The sequence below is a fragment of the Trichosurus vulpecula genome, chromosome 6, assembly GCF_011100635.1.
Source record: "Trichosurus vulpecula isolate mTriVul1 chromosome 6, mTriVul1.pri, whole genome shotgun sequence".
Taxonomy (NCBI): Eukaryota; Metazoa; Chordata; class Mammalia; order Diprotodontia; family Phalangeridae; genus Trichosurus; species Trichosurus vulpecula.
Genome location: NC_050578.1, coordinates 164,683,289 through 164,704,077, shown reverse-complemented (window position 1 = coordinate 164,704,077; position 20,789 = coordinate 164,683,289). Strand labels below are relative to the sequence as shown.

Below are 20,789 nucleotides of genomic sequence, written 5' to 3'. Positions count from 1 at the left end.
GTTAGCTAGTGGCTTCCCTTTACTCTGGACCTAGTTACTTTGAGGTTAATATTCTAAAAGGAAGCAGTTGTGGCTTAGTGACTAAACATCAGACTCAAAAAAAATCATTTCCTAGAAGCCAAAATGACTAGGATCTTTAATCAAGCAGTATTATTTTTCTATACTCTATTTTTAGGAAAAAGTAAATTACCAGAAAATAGATCAAACATTAGGAGATAAAGAACAAACCAAAAAAATCTCCAGAGTATGTCCTCAATTTACTGTATTTCGTTCCAGTCTCTCAAGTTTTCTAGATTTATGTATTTATCAATCAACTACATGTATTAAGTACCTACTACATGCTAGGTACTAAGCTAGGTGTTGGGAATACAACAGTCCTTGCCCTCAAAGAGCTCACCATCTAATATAACTGAATACATCTACGAAAGAACAATTGATATTCACATTGGGAAAGAACTCTGGCTCTGGATCTAGATCTGATGCTTACTACCTGGGCAACCACAGGCAAATCCCACTTTCCTTATCTGTAAAATGAGGGTCCTGATTAGATAACCTCAGTGTTGCCTTCCAGTTCTAAATGTATGATTCTGGGATTCAAAGAGGCTTGAGAAATTGTGAAAGCCTTAAAATCATAACAAGTTTGTAATATTCCTAATATTTTACTTATTAATAAAGGAAATAACTAATAGTATATAGCCAGCAGCTCCTTGGAATGCAGATTAGCTTGTGAATACCTCCCTACCATCACTCTTGGCTAGTGGGCAGAAATTCACAGTGGATACATATTCATGAAATAAAAAGGGTTTTCCTCCCTTTGTTAGTGATTTGGGGATTTGCTGTGCCTCTTGATTAAACAGATTTGTAGTTTCACATGCAATCATCTTTTTTTTTTATCCTACTGTGTTCTGGAAACTCTCATTTTATTTCATAAATTAAAAATAAAATAAATATTTTTTAAGTGAGTTACTCTAGCTACCAATGGCCAATTTGTTTAACTAATATGGAAAATGAATGGAAGGGCACCTCGTTTTTGTAGAGTGGAGGATGAGCAAAATCACTACATATCACTTGATCATATGAATTGACTTGTATGTGATTAAAAGGAGGGCGTTAATGACTCATGATTTGGTAATGTGATAGCTAAAGCCTACCTGCTGATGGATTAGATTAGTAGGAAAGTGGGTCAGACATTTGCTGATAAAGTCTTTCGTCTTTCATCCTTTTCCCCCTCTTCTGCTTTGACCATGTGCTTCCTTATTGATTTTTATAAAAAATTCCAAATATGTTATAATAACATTTCCTATTTACATAGCCCTTTCTTTAGAATACTGTAGTAATGAAGGTAGTTCTTTTGATCTGGATTAGTGATTTCACTGTTAGAGGGACCTCCCTGAGGAGGAAATGCCTTCTGGTAAGGCAGATCTGCCCTGTTCTACAGGTCACAGACCCAGAGAGCTCCCTGGGGTACTGAGAGGCTAATTTACCTACCCTGGGTCACACAACTGCTATGTGTTGGATGCCAGGGTTGCACGCCTGTCTTCCTGACTAAGAAGCCAACTCTTTCTCCACTATACCATGCTGCTTCTCATTGGCACATGAGAAAATTGAGGCCTAGAAAATAAGTGAACTGGAGAAGGTCACAACGAGAGTGAGAGCCTGGGTTAGAATTCTGGCCAGTCCTGTCTTAACACACACTGTTCAAGAAAAAAAAAAAGGAGGGGAGGTTCATTCTTATCTTGGTATCTCTAGTATTTAGCACAGAAATGGCACATAATAATAATAAGCATTAATACAGCACTTTAAGGTTTATTTATAAATTGCTATATATATATATATATATATATATATAAAATGTCTTTTGATCCTCACAAGACCTTGGGATGTTGGTGCTATTATTATCCCCGATTTAAAGATGAGGGAATGTGGCACATGGCAGTTAAATGACTTGCGCAGAGTCACAGAGGTAGTAAATATCTGAGGCAGGATTTGAGGACTGGGGCGGGGGGGGGGGGTGGCAGTGTGGATTAAGCATTTATATAAAATGCCTTCTATGTGCCAAGGGCTGTGCTGAACACTTTTTATAGATGCCTCATCTGAGTGTCAGAACAACCCTGCAAGGTAGGTGTTGTTCTCATCCCTACTTTATGATTGAGGAAGCTGAAACACTTAACAGAGGTTAACTGACTTGTCAAGGTTACATATTTGAACTTGGTTCTTCCTGACTCCACGCCCAGTGCTCCATCCTCCAGGTTGCTCCGAATTAATATTTGTTGAATGAATGAATGGAAGCTCAAATGTCTCACAGTTGTATAACCTTGAGGAGCAGAAGGCTTATTGTCTTGTGCATTTGTTACCTTTCTAATTAGTGCTTGAAATTTTAGGGACTCAATGCTTCAAAAGAATGAATCAACAGACGTGTCTGTGAAAAGAAATGTGTTATACAGCCTAACATTCTTGTTGGTATCTTATTCAAAAGCTCAAAGGATTTTTTTTCTTTAATTTCTTACATTGAAAAGTACATTAAAAAAGGAAACATGAAGTTAATGTAAAAATGTGGGTTTTTTGCCAGATGTTATTGAGATAAAATTAAATCTTTGTCTTTTGTCCTTTTGTCAGTGAACATTTAGTGAACCTCAGATTCTAGCATGACTGCTTAATTTTGACTTAAATTGTGGTTACCCAGGTGATGTATTTTTATTAACAATTCTAACTTTCAACGAGGGTATATTAATTCATGTTCATCATTTCAGGTATGGTTTAAATTCATAATTTCAATTTTCTTGAAACCAGAGAAGAATATATCCAAGGGAAATGGTTAACTCCTGTCACATTTCATCATATGGAAGTTCATCTTTCTTTGATATTTATTTCCTCTACCAGGGTTTATTAAAGAGGTGCCAGGATGTATTAACCAAATAAACCAATCCTCCTTTTAAAAAATATTTTATCTTTAAAAAATGTTATTGCCTTGTTTTCTTCATCTACAGAACTCTTCACTGTAGCAAAGAAATCCTGTTAAGCAAAACTAACCAACCATTGGCCGTGTCTGACAAATGTGTACCTTACATGGCACATAAAGCCAACCAACTCTCCTCAGTGGAAGGAGGAATGTTTTCCAATGAGTCCTCTGAAGTCAAGATTGATCATCGCCTTGATTAGACTTCAGAAGACTTTCAGTGTTATTTTCCTTCTACCTAACCAATGGGTTGGTAAATATTGAGAGCAAAAAGGACCTTGATAAACCCTTCTGATTAAGACTGAAATAACTTAGCTGAGTGCCTGGTATGGCCAGGGATGTGATGGTCTTGCCTGTATATACCAAGACCCATTCCCAGTTATGTGTTGTGACACCATTTTTCTTCTAGCTGTTAATTTGGCAGCTAGTGACTGATTTCCTCTCTACATACACTAGCCTCTCAGGGTCCTTCCTGGCCTGATTCAAGTCAAAAGAAGGTGTTATGCAGCCACTGCGTGTTTGACACCGAGAATACAAAGATGGGGGAAAATATATTGTCCTTTCTCTTAAAAAGCTTGCACTCTATTTTGGGAGATAAACTATTTAGAATATGACTAATTGAACAGGAAAGATGAGCTATTTCAATATGATTCACAATATATACTGTAATACATAAATATGAGTTATTTGAGGAAGTAAAGATCACTGTTTTAAGGACCGCTACTCTTCTTACTCAATATATGCTCCTTTTTACTTTTTATATTCAGAGATTACACTGTTTTTAGATTAACATGACACTTCCAAAACAGGATTATGCAATTTAACATTTTCTCCCCAGAGGAAAAAGGTTTGATCCAGTTAGCCATGTAATCCATTGATGAGAATAAAAACCATACTAAGATTAGAGGATCACTTGTTTGGTTCTGAAAGGTTTCTAAATGTATAGAAGAGGAAAATGGAAATAAAAATGACTCCAGAAAATGTACCTTTCTCTACCCCGTTTCATGCTCATTTTCCTTTTGGTGACATTTTTGTCACTAGATCTATATGGTCTTTGAGTACTTTCAGTAGGAGTTCACAAAATCCACTTTATAGTACAGGAACAGCATGGTTATACTGCAGATTTTCCTTCCTTCCTTCCTTCCATCCATCCTTCCTTCCTTCCTTCCTACAACAACAACCACCTTCCTTCCCAATACAAAACAATATTGTGATAGACCTATCAAAAAAACCTGATGTGATTTTATTCTACATTAACAGAGTCATAGTTTCAAAATTAAGTGAGATAGTTCAGTGGATAGAGTACTGGACTTGGAGTCAAGAAGATCTGAGTCTGAATCTGGCCTCAAATACTTATCAGCAGTGAGACCCTAGACAAGTCATTTAACCTTCATGCCTCAGTGTCTTCATCTGTAAAATGGGAATAATAATAGCACCTATTCCTCAGGGTTATTATGAGGATAAAATGAAATAATATTTGTAAAGTACTTTGCAAGCTTTAAAGTGCTATGTAAGTGACAGTTTCTTCTTCTTTCTCCTCCTTCTCCTTCATTTCTTCTTGTTTTTCCTCCTCTTCTTCCTCCCTTCTTGTTTCTCCTTCTCCTTCCTTCCTTCCTTCCTTCCTTCCTTCCTTCCTTCCTTCCTTCCTTCCTTCCTTCCTTCCTTCCTTCCTTCCTTCCTTCCTTCCTTCTTGTTTCTCCTCTCTTCTTCTTCCCTGCTGTACTCTGCCCTGGTTAGACAGTTTATCAATTTATTAAGGTCATGAATATGCTGGAGAATGTCCAGAGAAGGACAACCAGGATAATGAAGGGCGTTGATTTCTTTCATATAGTGTTATAATTTTTTTTTCAGTGACCACAGTTTATTACCATTTGGTTGCAATACACAGAAAAAAGTATATCAAGCTAGAGAGTATGTCGCATCGGGCATACAAGTAGTGCACAATGATTCCATACATAGATTAAGGCTGATCACTGAACAAGAAGAAAATCAGCTTAATCATGATCTTGTTTCAGCTTTTTAATCTTGTTCTTATGACGCTCAATCTCTTTCTGCAGGCGTTGTATCTCCTTCTCATGGTGCGTAATTTCTTCCTGATGGTGTTTCCTCAGGGAAGCCAGTTGCTCTAGGCTCTTCTCTCGGAAGTATCGGTCCTCCTCGGCCTTCTCCCTCTGGCCGAAAGCCCCGCCAGCGTCTCGAATGGCACCGGCACCACCGCCGACTTCGTCAACAGGGTTGCTGCTGAACTGGCGGGGGTAGTCCAAATTGTAGCCCCGGGCCTGCATGGTTCGGGCGCCCCACAGGCCGAGTCCAAGTCGCGTCGCTGCCACAGCAGTACACGCCATGCTCGCTGCTCCAGCTACTCTAGTGTTATAATTTTTTTGGCAGAACCTTGGATGTTTATGCCAGACAAAACCAAGGGGAAGGGAGAGGAATCATAGAAGCTATTTCTAAGCATTTGAAGGACTCTATCCATTGCACTGTCCACTTCATCCACTGCACAATATTTCTCCTTCATTCTTTAAACTATGATGCTTAATGTAGAACAAAATCCCATTAGCTTCTTTGTTGATGCTATCACAGTGTTTTCTTGCATGTGCAGATAGGATTAAACATGTTCTCCTTAGTCTCAGAGGACAGAACTGCATGACAAGGGGAGTATTGCAAAGAGGTGAATTTAAGTTTGATAATAGAGTAAAAAACAAAACAAAACCAAACTTGTTAAAATTTGGAGCTTACACAAAAATGAAAAGTGCCACTTTGAGAAATAGTCTATTATTCACTTTGTTGTGGCAAGGTGGTAATATTGGTTTTTTTTTCAGGATAGGACTAAATGCCCATTAAATATTTTTGACTCTGGAATTCTGTGTTTATTCTATGTCTGATAACGTGTACAGAGTGAGAATTACATGTAGGGCAACCATAGAAATATTGTTATGAACCATAGTATAAAATTGCATAGATTTTAAAAAAATCAGGTCCAGATTTGTGTACTACAACTCTCTTCTGGAGGCTACTTAGTAATGAAAGCACATACAATGGTCCCTTTCTCTCAACTCCCTCGACCCCTATGTCCACATTGGTTTTAGAATTAATGGGGGCAAATTTTCTCTTTTTTTGGCATTTGCATTGGAGTCTGAGCGAGATATTTTTGTTGCACCAAAAAACAAGGATTTGCTTGCACCAGTGTTAAATTCATATAATTTCTTTCCTTCCCTCACAAGTAAACAGAACTATACAATAGTCCTCCAAGAAAAATACTATTTGAAAGAATAATCTATAAATTTCAAACATGAATTTCTAGCCTGCATAACTCAGAAAGAAGCAATTATCCATAAGCAATTACAGGTCATTTACATTCTAAAATCTGCCTGGCTCTCTGTGGAAGAAACGAGGACCAATTTCCATAATCCTCAGCTCAACAGCCAACTACATTTCCATTCTGTAATCAATGTGCCTTCGTTCCTGATGCATGTCACACATGCTGTGTGATAATCTCAGGTCTAAAGGGACACTTGTTCATCATTAGATGCTAAAAAAAGAAATCATTTTGATCAACCACTGGCAGGCTACATAAGGGATATGGTGTTGTTATAGCTTCACATTAAATTAGTTGGACTCCACTCAACTTTAAAGGTGTCTGGACTATGCAAATAACAGAGATTATTCTGATAGTGTGCTCAGAATGCTTTTAGCATTCAAGTTCTTTAATTATTCCATCAAGTAATAGATCCTGAACTTGATGACAGCTGGGTTTTAACTCACAGATTTTTCATTTAAATCTAGCAGAGAATAATGATCAGTTTAGAATGATTTAATAATCTACTTCTCACCCTATTTGTGTAATTCAAGGAATTAGCAAAACATTCAGAGATCCTTAGAAAAACGTGACCTTCACTGTTCATTTTAAGTTATACCTAATTTTATATATACATATACATTTATGCATATATGTGTGTAGATGCATATTTAAAGAATTCAATATACTTTCTTGGGTAAATCTAAAATAGACCATTTGCTCCTTAGTGAGTTCTCTAGCTTCAATTAACTTAGAACTAAGATAAAGCTCAAGCTAAAGAGAGGAAAACATTTGACAAAAGGAATTTGAAAATGAACACAACATTCAAAATGCCCCCAAAGTAATGACAGTAATTGTGTGGAAGGACTTTTCTTTAAATGATTTGCGTTTCTTCATCCATAAAATGAATATGTTGGGACTAGGTGATCTCTGAGGTCTCATTCAGCTCTAAATCTCATGATTCTATGAATATGAAAGAACTGAAATTTGGTAATGAAGTAAGTAAATTGTGCCACATGGTCTCCTCTACAACTTCCACTCATTGGTCCTACTTTGCACCTTGGGAGCTAAACAGAAATTGTTTAATCTACATTTAATGTACATTTACTCAAATATTGGAAGACAGTCATTTTTGAGTGTTAGAAAATATGGGTACCTGTAGCATTGTTATTACAATTAATCATCAAAGCAATTTTTAAAAATACATTTTGAATTTAATCAATTTAATCAACAAGTTTTTGTCCATTGAAGATATGTCCCACATCAGACTGGGGCACTCTGTATATAGATAATGCATGTGTCACTGACCCTGACATTAAGGAGCAGATATTCTATTGCTGTAGGTGAAGAGTAGTTAGGGCAAAACTAAGACACATTAAATATTTAACAAACAATATAATTTAGATTACAAATATTTATTTATATATCACAGAGGATGCCATGTGGTATAATAAAAAGAATTCTGATACCAGAGTCAGAGGATCTGGGTTTAAATTCTATCTCTGACATTTAGGCAAGTCACTGAATATCCCTGAGACTCAGTTCCTTCACTTGTAAAATGAGTTGCCTCAAGGTCCCTTCCAATAGTAGACTTATGATCCTACAATGCTTTAACTTTGTATAGCACTTTGTGCTTTGCAAACTATTTTTTTGTGTGCTATTCTGAGTCTCACAACTACTCTCTGCAGTAGGTAATATCCTAATTTATAGATGACAAAACTGGATTTTTTTATATTAGCCTATGTTCATTATATACGATGCCCCCTTGTCTGCTTTTATTTATTCCCCTTTTTTTTTTTCCAAATGAAGTATATCTATCCTGAACTACAATTCACTCGTGGGTTTCACCCCCCCCCATTCTTATTAATATCTATGAGTTCAAATTTCCTTTTTTGCTATTTAATTATTCATTTTTCATTATTATTACTTCACAAACTGTGTCTCTGTATCTCATCCTACCTAGCATGGAACTGACTTCTAGCAGGCTATTTGAGCAGATCACAAGATTTGGTAGACGCCATTGTGTCAGAAAGGTTTTAAGCAAAGTCCCAGAAATAGATTATGTTTCCTTTGTAATAATATTCCCAGGTAAACATAACAGTGGTATCAATCTCAAATAGAGTTTTGCAGGGCACATTTGTCAATGTTTTATTGTATTTTAAAAATTAATTTTGTTAAATGTTTCCCAGTTATAATTTGATCTAGTTGGGGCTGCAATCAGGAGTCTGATCTGCTCTCCTGGTCCTTGACACCTCTGAAATACAGACTGATTCATTTCCAGGAGGCAGGCCTCCTGTTGTTCAATTAGTTGTCTTAGCCTATCCATGAAACAAAAATAAAATATACAGTCACCCTGAATTCTGCCCAATCTCTTTTCTCTACTGCAGTGATGGCAGTGGTATGCTAAAAAAAAATGGGGAATAGGCTACAAAAAATAACACATTTTTTATACCTTTGTTAAGCATTCAATTAACTGTTGGTACCATAAATGTGAAAATAGCATTGGCAGCTGTTCAGTGATAAAGTAGATATAATCCAAGATGAACTGAAATCCTATCAGTCATGGCATTCTTGATCTAAAAAGACCAATAGGCAGAAGCAAGTTCCAGCTAAATAAAAAGATGGCCTATGAGTTCTTGGAGGAGTCGATAGAATTGACTTTATCATGTGTTCGAAGGCAACAAGAAAGATAATTTTATAGGACATTTTTTTACCTTTTATTATAGGGTTAATAATACATATTTGCACATGATCACAATTAAAATAATCACAGCTTATGTACCACCATATTTTGTAGAGTAGAGGTATCAAACATGAGGCCTACAGGTTGCATACTGCTCATAATCCTCCTTAGTGAGGCTGAACCAGATTAAAATGTAATCAAGAAATGTTCAATAAAATAAAGAACAACATACTAAAACATAGATAATATTAATAGGTGATTTTCTAAGTCAAAATGTGGCCTGCAGGGATCTTTATGTATGTTTAAGTGACTTCTGTTTCTTTTTGAGTTTGATACTACTGTCGTAGGGAATGAAGAGACAGAAAAAAATCTAAGTCCTCCCAATTTAATCCCCATGTATCTTGATAGAATCAGGTGGCACAGTGGATAGAGTGCTGGACCTGGAGTAAGGAAGACTCATTTTCATGAGTTCACACGTGGCCACAGATACTTACTAGCTGTGTGACCCTGGGTGAGTCACTTAAGCCTGTTTGCTTCAGTTTCTTCACCTGTAAAATGAGCTGGAGAAGGAATTGGCAAATCATTCCAGTAATTTTTGTCATGAAAACCCCAAATGGGGTCACATAGAGTCAGACATGACTGAAAAATGACTGAACAAGAACCAATTTTGATAGCAGTGATTTCAGTTCTAAGTGAAGATATTGAAAACTATTTGGGGAAATGGGATTCAAAAGTAAGAGGTAAGAGAAGCCAAAAACTTGAACATTCATGCCTGTGCTTCATGAATGCTTTCTTTCTGGAAAGATTCAGAAGGCATTGCTCATGGTAAACACTGAATAATGTCAGAAAAAAAATAAAATTGATTAAATTTTGAGAGATGCAGCAGGCAGGCTTTAATCACCTGTCTAAGTCAAACCTCTAACTTCTTAGAATAAATATTAAATTTAATAAAAAGTTGATAGAATAAAAATGAGCAAACTATAAGCTATGCAATTATGCCAATTACATCCTGATTTATCTAGACAAGTTATTTATACCCTGAAATTGGAAATGGATATAGGAAATAGCAACAATACTGATTACAATTTCATACAGATGCTTAGCTGATGCAAATCAATTGCTATAAGGAAGAGACTAGAAAAGACTCAAAACTGCCTTAGATGGCAAACATGAGACTTTTCTTGCCTTTTTAAGAGATATAGGCATCAAGGGCAACACTGGTTTAGAATATAAATTCATTCATGAAATCTTTCAAATATAGACATGAATGATTATGAGCGGTAACATCTAATAAAACAGTGAGAAGCAGTAGAGAGGAAATTTTAAAGGAAGCTTTTGAAAGACCAAGTTAAGCAAAGTAATTCTGAGGACATTTAAGGATGGAGCTAGAAGGACAAGAAAAGGTGAAAGATATCAATAATCTACAAATATTTTTATGACTAATTCTTTTTATTATCAAGTGGAATAGAGCTCCTACTGTCATAGCCCCAGATATGCCAACAGAGGAAGTAGAAATAGCTTTAAAAAAAATTTAAAAATGAAAAAAGCAACTGGACGATACCAATAAACAGAAGAGGTCCTTGCCAAAGCCAATATAATTCTGATGTCATTAAAAGACTCATTCTCAAGGTTTCTAAAAGAGGTACTAACGCCCAAGTGGTTGGGGGCAAAATCTCAAAATTGTTGGCAAAATGGGTAGGACATACTAATGATGCAACAAAGAAAAATGTTGAACAATAAAACATACAAAGAAGACAGAAGAAATTCAAAAGGAAAAAGAGAAAAGGAGGTCAGGTTTGGAACTATTGTGTTAAATTTAATATATACTTAAAAACTGTAGGAAATTGAAGATTTCATATGTAATAGCTTCATGTATGATTGTCTTTGCTATTCTTTGTATATTCAAATATCTTTAATTATGTTTGGTGGTATTTGTTAAGTTCACAACAAAAAAAAAAGAAAAATCTTGGACTTGTTACAGCAACAAAAAAGAATATAAAGATAAATGTGATCCATATGAATATTTTTCCAACTGCATGAGTTTTTTTATGAGAATAACCTACACGTACATTGAAGGAAACCTTACTGAGGGAATTTTAAGTGAATAGGCAGACTTTCAAAATGATATCCTATGGTAGAACATGCTTTTTCTATCAAACAACTGACTGATATATATAGAAAAATAAGCTACTGTGCTTGTTTGTTGACTATAAAAATATTTGATTCATATAACTTCATATAACATCTTTTGACTCAACTAAACAAAATGAAGCAAAATTTCATTTTGAAGGTTCTTCTCCCACAAGCTGTTTCCTATGCATGTACATATTACTTGATTCTTTGAAAGAAGTAATGAAAATAGCCCTGTTCAATGATCCCTTCATCGTTAATAACAAATGAGGCATACAGGTGCACAAAATATACCAAGCAAAGATATTCACCTTTGGTTAGTAAGAGATCCAGGAGGAGATCCAGTATGAAAACCAAGCCAGGGAAGATTTCCTTATGCTCTTATTTTCAGAAAATGCACTGATTCTATCAAGCCCCCAAATATTACTGAGCTCTTTAATAAGATTAATAGTTACTTTAAAGAGCTTGGTTTAACTATTCACACTGGAAAAACACTAAGTGGTTGAAGAGTGTCTATTGTTCAAATTAATGTAGACAGTTAATAGGAAAACTATACAGCTTGTGTATAAGCACATGCATCTTTATCTATGTCTTGCACAAACACTGGGAATGGACAATTAGTTAAACCCAGAATTGAACACAAAAGAAGAAACTGGATTACTTTTAGGAAATTGCAAGGTTCTTTTAATGACTACCAAGATTCCCCTGAATCAAAAGCTCATCTTTTAAAATAATAATTGTCTTCTAGAGTTGTTGAGTGATTATGTCATGGAGCACTGTGATTTCTAAAAAACCTGAACTGGATCACTCAAAGCAGTAGAAGAGGCAAGTGTGTTTATGCATGTGTATGTGTGTGTGTGTGTGTGTGTGTGTGTGTGGTGTGTATGTGTGTGGTTGGGGGCAAAGGGGGAGTTGTAACACATTATAGAAAAAAGAATTATGAAGGAGAAGTAGAGCAAATTATTTATTTTAGTACTTTAAAGTTTTTTTAAATCTATTTTTAGTTTTCAACATTCACTTCCTTGAGATTTTGAGTTCTAAATTTTCTTCTCCTCTCCCCTTTCCCCCCTCCCCAGAATGGCATGCGATCTGATATAGGCTCTACATATATATTCATATTAAACATATTTTCACATTAGTCATGTTGTAAAGAAGAATTAGACCCAGTGGGAGAAACCAAAAGAAAGAAGAAGCAAAAAAGAGAGGGAGCAAATAGTATATACTTCAATCTGCATTCAGACTTTATAGTTCTTTTTCTGGATGTGATAGTATTTTCCATCACAAGCCTCCCGGAGTTGTCTTAGATCCTTGCATTGCTGAGAAGAGCTAAGTCTATCTAAGATGGTCATTGCACAGTACAGTGTTGCTTTTACTGTGTGCAGTGTTCCCTTGGTTCTGCTCACTTCAATCAGCATCAGTTCATGCAAGTCTTTCCAGGTTTTTCTGAAGTCTGTCTGCTCATCATTTCTTATAGCACAATAATATTTCATTACATTCATATACCACAACTTGTTTAGCCACTCCCCAATTGAGAGGCATCCCCTCACTTTCCTATTCTTGGCTACCACAAAAAGAGCTGCTGTAAATATTTTCATACAGATGGATTGTTTTCCCATTTTTATGATCTCTTTGGGATACAGACCTAGAAATGGAATGGCTGAGTCAAAGGGTATGCACAGCCCTTTGGGCATAGTTCCAAATTGCTCTCCAAATCAGTTGGATCAGTTCACAACAGAGTAAACTATTTAAACCAAATATCTTCCGTAAAAAATGGTGAGGGCTTGGCAACATGGAGAAACTAGGGAATAATTACTCCATGGTGTCCTCATAAAACAAAGAGAAATTGAGCAAGACCCAACATGTTAGAAGTATCATTAGCACATGCTTAAGAATGGACATGAGCTAGAATCACATAAAATGGACAGACATGAATAGGCTATAATCTTCCTTGTTGAAAGGAATACTGATGAGAATACATTCATTTGACTATGTCAGCATCATTACTAAGGGAACAAGTATCACATATAGAACCCGGACATCTGATTTTTGTTTCAGCATTGGGTTGTACAGTCCCTTGATTTCATGACTCTCTGTGTTAGAAAGAGCTAGTGGTAATATTTCAATTGAAATGCCTAGCTATTTTACTCCAATTGATGATCTGACCAGTTTTATTCTCTGAAGTGACTGGCTTCTGTCTTTAGTTAATGCGTTGTGTAGCTCTTGTTAATATCTTTGTTGAAAAAACAGACCTCATATTTTATCAGAAACAGTTCTAGGGTGAGATTGAAAGGGGTGGGCGGAGCAAATGTACAATTCTGGTTTATCATTTTCAAATGCAAATAATGTGTTCATTTGGGAAATGCAGTCACGATTTTTCTGGGCTTTATTTTATACACATTAGTATGTAAACACACCTTTAGTTTTGGTGGAAAAGAACTATTTGAAAAGTGCCATTAAAAAAATTCCTTTCAAAAGTAAATAGAGTACTTAGGGAATAGGAGAATTCATTAGCCTCAGATCCCTATCCCACTTTGTTGTGCTAGATTTATTTAAGAGGAAAAAAAGTCTCAGATACATTGCTTTGCATGACTAATGAGATCTTACTGAGGAAAAGGAGGGCAGGACAGTTATCTGAAGAGTCTGACACGGGGATTTAGTGGGATCTTGGATTGCTTATTATATACCAATAGTAAAAATGTCAAAGAAAATCTTCATGATTGTTTTCCTTTGTACCAGCTTCAATTTCTCTTTGATTTTTGTTCTATTTGCAAATCAATTTAGAATTCTGTTCCCTAACTCAAATTATGCTGTTCTAAGAAAATGTATAAATTTTCTGTGGTGAATGATTCTATCTTCTGTATGTAACTTCTGTGGGGTAGTTGATGTAAGCTCAGATTAGAGGGTCCTGTAGCTTGGAGCTGAGGATTTCAGGGTCAGGGAAGGGAGATGATAAAGAGACAGGTTTTTTGTTTTTCTTTCTTTTTTTAAATTTCATAGGTCTTATCAAGTAAGGACTTCTGGTAATAAAAGTTTTATTGAACACTAGTAAATTGCAATGAAAACATTGCTGGATTTGGAGCTGAAGGATCCAGTTCCAATCCCAGCTCTGACGCTTAAGTGCAATCTGACTTTGAGGAAATTGTTCAATTTCTCTGTGCCTCGGTTTCCTTAACTATAACATGAGGGGTTTAGACCAGATGACCTTGAAAGGTCCTTTTCAGCCTTAGATCTATTATTGTAGTCCCTATTTTGCTGTTGCTATTTTCACCAACCCTGGAAATTCATGGATGTATAGGGCTCCTGGGGAGGAAATTTCCCCAGTGTAGGGTGATATCTTCTTTGCAATTTGAAGTGTTGGTGCCTGAAGAGCTGTGAGGTTAAGTGACTTTTCCTCAGTCACAGAGTCATCAGGTCTTGAACCTTGGTCTTTGTGAATCTGGCGCCAGTTCTGTATCTGTCGCATCTTATTCCTTTTCATTATATCCGATGGTGGTTGGAAAAACAATGATTGAGACAGTGAACCCAATTTCAAAATTATTTTGAAGGCACCAACAGATCATGGAGTACAAACTAAAAATGAAGCTAGGTAACAGCTAGTCCTTAGCTAAATATCTAAAAGAAAGTTTGGCTGGGAAACCAGGGAAAATTCATCTAACATAGGCATTGCATAGTTTTCTCTTGAACTTGTATTATTAATTCTATTCAAACCTGACTTTCTGGGGCACTTTTTTAACTTACAGAATAAAAGTGCAAAAATATAGAGTTTATATTTTATAGATGGCTAATTTGTGCATCATTAAAGAGAACTGCTACCAAAGAAAAACTACCCTTTCTTCCTTGAAATATACCTCAAGTAAAGCTGCGCATCATTGATAAATGGGGGTTACTTATCAATGCTCAGCATATAGGAATATATGAAAGGAAAATCAGTGTAATTGTTTAAAGCAATTCGTTTTCTAAGTTACAGACGAAGGATTACGTATGGGGCCCTTTGGAAGTACACTAAGGGAAATTAAACACTATACATTTAAATGTATAAATATGACACTTTCAAGCAAGCTTTGCCTTGTAAAAATGATGGATGCCTTTGTACATTTCAGTTAAACCTGGGAAATGCAGAATTATAGCCATAGTTCAATATCTTAGGTGATCACCTTGAAAACTAGATGGTAAGTTATAGGTACAAGTTAGAGGTACAAGAAAAGTTTCCATTCCTTGTTTCTTATTTTTTAAAAAAGGTAAGCAGTACAGGAAAGTACATAGGTTGTACCTACAGAATGACCCAAGGACTCTTCGAAAAATGGTTATTTCAGTTGATATTTTTTTTGATCTATGTCAAACACAGGTAACTAGCTCCTCTGCCCCAACATTGACTGACCCCTTCCCCACTACACTGAAGGAATACCAGGCATCTAGTTCCAAACTAAAAAATCAGCAATTTATCTGAGCTTTTTGTTTACCCAGTACTGAGAAATTGGTTTGAACAATTGTTTCTATTACTTGACTCAACTGACTATTTGACCAAGACTTTCTGTAGGCATCCTTTTCTGTGCCATTTTTTCAGGAGAATGTCTTTAAAGAAAGTTTGGGGCTGTCATTGGGTCTTCCTGAGCCTTGACTAGTACCTGTAACTCATGGAGATCCATGGCGAGATTACAGAGAGGATGAAGGATGATGCCTAGTTCTCCCCCTCTTCCAGGTTTCCTAAAGCACTATTTTTTGCCCTTAGCTCATAATCTCTTCAGGTCTTTCTGCAATCAGCTAGAAACTTTATACTTGCAACATGAGTTAACTTAAGCCTTCTTAAGTGTTTGTATCCTCAAGATTAGACTTTGAGCTATGCTTAATGGATGCTTTTGTCTACCCTTAGGACGCTGGCTAAGCTTTGCCCATTTTGAATGCCAGCTTCTCATACTGACACTGTTTTTTGGTCTCTGGCCCTCAGAGTTTTGAGTGTATCCCCCCTCTACCTTTGGCCATCCTGAAGTAATTCCTACTAATGGGGAAAGGGGAGTCAGATGGGACCCAGAATGGGTGATACGAGGCACAACCCCATATACTCCCAGATAATTTAAAGTTGAAAGGATGGGAAACCAGAGGTAAATAGATATGTGGAGTCCGTTACATTGATAGAGTAGAAGAAGAGATAGTGGAAATTTGTTCTCTTTATATGGGGAATAAAGCGTTACCCTCATTCTCTCTGTGATCAGCATGGTGTAGAGCACTGGACTTGGATTCAAGAGGATTTGGGTTCAAATTCCACCTCATAAACTTACTGTCTCACCCTTGGAAAAATCATTTAACCTCTCTGTGACTCCATCTCCTAATCTCGAAAATGGGAGAGGGGTTTTATTGAAAACCCTCTAAACTCCTTTCTCGTTCTATAACTATGATTCCATAATTAATTCAGGGAGGGTGACTCTCAGTTGTTTTTATTCAAACTTGCTTTCTAACCAATAATTCTTCAGAAATAATTAGCAAGACAAGCATTACTTTAAAGTGACAGCATATTAACAGAAATTGAATATGTTTATTTAGAGGTGAGAATAATTATTTTAGAGTTCTGTGCTGAGCTGAGTCAATTAATATAGACTGCAGAAATGTGTGAAATAATACTATAATATCTTATCTGTGTTCTGTGCAATGTTTATTAAAGTAAATAATTTGCTTTTTTAGTTGAAAATCAAAGCACTGTAACATTTTACATGGCTTATGTTTCTTAGAAAAGTCCACATTTACATGAAAAGTCTCCATTCCTGGAAATATGGAGCTACTGAAATATATGGCATATATTGTTGGGTGCCCTCTTCAGCCCCCAAATAATCATTAGGTGATTTATTTTGGAAGTTTTATTGAAATCTATTTATGGTTTTTGAAGATATTTGAGGCAATTACCTTTTTGATTTTTTCTAATTTCTTCATTTTTTTAAATACATATATTTTGATTTCATTTTCTTCCAGGTGCTGTACTCTGCCCTATTCAGATCACACCTACTATGTTGTGTTCAGTTCTGTTCAACCTATTTTAGTAAGGACAAAGATACATTGTAGAGTGCTTCAGAGCAGGGCAACCGAGGTAATGACAGGCCCCAAACAGGATTGATTGAGGGAATTTAGGAAGTTTTGCCCAGAGAAAAGAAAACTTTGCAGGAGAGTGGTCAGACTGGTTGTCTTCAAGTATTTCAAGGGCTGCCATTTTGTTCTACTTGGCCCTTTAGAGAAAGTACTAAGGCCGGTGGGCAAAAGTTGTAGAGAGGAAGATTTAGGCTTGATGGAAGAAAAACTTTATCTAAAAAGACACATTTAATTTGGACATAACAGATACTTACTAATAGACAACCAAACTAAGCTTCCCTAAAAGTATGTCTCCTCCCAGAGTCAAGAAACACTTTTAAATAGAGTGATTGTGACTAATAATTCATTTCAGTTTCTTCATTAATAGAAAGGGAGAATGTACACTTTAATTTTAAGAGTTTAACACAAACCTTGTCTGTTGTCTTCGCCACAAGCTTTTATTTTCCTTTAGTTTGTTCTGCTTTACATTATATTGTTCTTTTGGCTCCTCTTTCTTCATCCTATATCATCTTAGAAGTTTTTGAAAATTTCTCTGAAATATTAATATTCTTTATTCATTTGGCATAAATTGTTACAGAACCTATTTTGTTCAGATATTCTACAATTGATAGACTAATATTTTACAAGTTACAATTACAAACACAGTTGTTATGAATATTTTTGCACATGTGGCTCTTTTCCCAATGCTGTTAACTTCCTTTGGGCATAAAACCACTTATTAAGTCAGAGGGAATGAACAATGTGGGAACTTCTTGAATAAATGTTTTCCAGAATTGTTGCATTATTCAGAGTTCTATTGAAAGAATTAATGTATCTGTCTTTATGGGGTCCCCCAAAATGATTTTTTCTTCTTTTAGCATCTATCAGTTTGCTGGTTGTGAGGCCTTACCTCAAGGTTGCATTAATTTGTTTTAATTTAATTTCTGCATTATTTATTTGAATTATTCTTTATGTAACTACTGACAGTTTGCATTTCTTTTTAAAATTTTTTTATTTTATTTCTTTTTAAGAAAATATTTTATTACTTATTTAATATTTTAGTTTTAAACATTGATTTCCACAAGATTTTGAGTTACAAACTTCCTCCCCATTCCTACCCTCCCCCCAACTCCAAGATGGCATATATTCTGATTGCTTTGTTCCCGAGTCAGCCCTCCCTTCTGTCACCCCACTCCTGTCCTGTTTCCCTTTACTTTCTTGTGGGGCAGGATAGATTTCTATGCCCCATTCCCTATATATCTTATTTCTCAGCTGCACGCAAAAACAACTTTTTCTTTTGAGCATCTGTTTTTAAAACTTTGAGTTCCACATTCTCTCCCCTATTCTCTTCCCACCCACCCTCCCTAAGAGGGCAAGCAACTCAACATAGGCCACACACGTATCATTATGTAAAACACTTCCACAATCCTCATGTTGTGAAAGACTAACTATATTTCCCTCCATCCTATCCTGTCCCCCATTATTCAATTTTCTCCCTTGACCCTCTACCTTTTCCAAAGTGTTGCTTTTGATTACCACCTCCCCCATCTGCTCTCCCTTTTATCAACCCCCACTTTTTATCCCCTTCCCCCTACTTTTCTGTGGGGTAAAACACCCAATTGAATATGTATGTTATTCCCTTCTCAAGTCAAATCTGAAGAGAGCGAGATTCACTCATTCCCCTTCACTTGCCCCCTCTTCATTTCCTACAGAACTTTTTCTTGCCACTTTTTATGTGAGATTACCCCATTTTATCTCTCCCTTTCTCCCTCTCTCATCCCTTAATTTAATTTAATTTTTTTCAGATATCATCCCTTCATATTCAACTCACCCTGTGCCCTCTGTCTATATATATATATATATATATATATATATATATATATGTATATTCCATTCAACTACCCTAATACTGAGAAAGGTCTCATGAATTACACACATCATCTTTCCATGTAGGAATGTAAACAAAACAGTTCCACTTTAGTAAGTCCCTTGTGATTTCTCTTTCTTGTTTGCTGTTTCATGCTTCTCTTGATTCTTGTGTTTGAAAGTCGAATTTTCTGTTCAGCTCTGGTCTTTTCACTGAGAAAGCTTGAAAGTCCTCTATTTTATTGAAAATCCATATTTTTCCTTGGAGCATTATACTCAGTTTTGCTGGGTAGGTAATTCTTGGTTTTAATCCTAGCTCCTTTCACCTCCAGAATATCATATTCCAAGCCCTTCAATCCCTTAATGTAGAAGTTGCTAGATCTTGTGTTATCATGATTGTATTTCCACAATACTCAAATTGTTTCTTTCTAGTTGCTTGCAGTATTTTCTCCTTGACCTGAGAATTCTGGAATTTGGTGAGAATATTCCTAGGAGTTTTCTTTTTGGGATCTTTTTCAAGAGACAATTGGTGGATTATTTCAATTTCTATTTTACCTTCTAGTTCTAGAATATCAGGGCAGTTTTCCTTGATAATTTCTTGAAAGAGGATGTCTAGGCTCTTTTTTTGATCATGGCTTTCAAGTAGTCCAATAATTTTGAAATGATCTCTCCTGGATCTATTTTCTAGGTCAGTGGTTTTTCCAATGAGATATTTCACATTGTCTTCCATTTTTTCATTCCTTTGGTTCTGTTTTATAATTTCTTGATTTCTCATCAAGTCACTAGCTTCCACTTGCTCCAATCTATTTTTTAAGTTGGTATTTTCTTGAGTGGTCTTTCGGACCACTTTTTCCATTTGGCTAATTCTGCCGTTTAAGGCATTTTCCTCCTCATTGGCTTTTTGGAGCTCTTTTGCCATTTGGGTTTTTCTATTTTTTTAAGGTGTTATTTTCTTCAGTATATTTTCGGTTCTCCTCTAGCAAGTCATTGACTTGTTTTTCATGGTTTTCTTGCATGTCTCTCATTTCTCTTCCCAATTTTTCCTTTACTTCTCTTACTTGCTTTTCCAAATCCTTTCTGAGCTCTTCCATGGTCTGAGACCAGTTCATGTTTTTCTTGGAGGCTTTTCATGTACACTCTCTGACTTTGTTGACTTCTTCTGGCTGTATATTTTGATCTTCGTTGTCACCAAAAAAAAGATTCTAGAGTCTGAGTCTGAGTCTGCATCCTTTTTTGCTGCCTGGCCATATTCCCAGCCAACTACTGGACCTTTGAGCTTTTTGTCAGGGTATGACTGCTTGTAGAGAGTACTTTGTCCCAAGCTTCAGTGGCTGCACTGCCATTTTCAGAGCTACTTCTACTCCACTGTCACCACAATCTCCACCACAGCAGTGCTCCTCCTCCCCCAAGAACTGCCAACCAGGATTGCAACCCAGATCCAAGCAAGGCAAAGCAAGCCCTGCATTCCTGCTCTGGTCTGCCCCTTGATTCCTCCCACCATGTGAGCCAGGGATTTGGGAAGCTGCTGATGCTGGAGCTCTGGGAGCAGCCACAAGAGCTTCCTGCTGCTGCTGTCACCCCCACTGTACCACCTCTGCCACCCCCAGGGCTGGGGCCTGACTGCTGTCTAACCTGATCTAGCAGTTTTCCCACTAACCTGCTCTGTGGTCTTTGGCATTTGTGAGTTGACAAATCTAGTAATTGCCACAGCTCAATGATTCATGGCCCAAAGGCCTGCTCTAGGTGGACTCCTGGTCTGGTTGATCCTGGCGTGGCCCACGCTGGGCTGTGCTCTGCTCCCA

General features: G+C 36.4%; 1 protein-coding gene across 1 annotated transcript; it reads right to left on the bottom strand.

Annotated features, from left to right (window-relative positions):
• Nucleotides 1-4,795: 4,795 nt before the first annotated feature.
• Nucleotides 4,796-5,301, bottom strand: LOC118854063 (ATPase inhibitor, mitochondrial-like). The gene has a single exon (XM_036764372.1). It carries the CDS (start codon nucleotides 5,299-5,301, stop codon nucleotides 4,951-4,953), a length of 351 nt encoding a protein of 116 aa, XP_036620267.1. The 3' UTR covers nucleotides 4,796-4,950.
• Between the last annotated feature and the right edge of the window lie 15,488 nt (nucleotides 5,302-20,789).

Bases quoted from the DNA above. Each gene is read 5' to 3' on its own strand.
- LOC118854063 (XM_036764372.1), bottom strand. From the start codon at position 5,301: ATGGCGTGTACTGCTGTGGCAGCGACGCGACTTGGACTCGGCCTGTGG.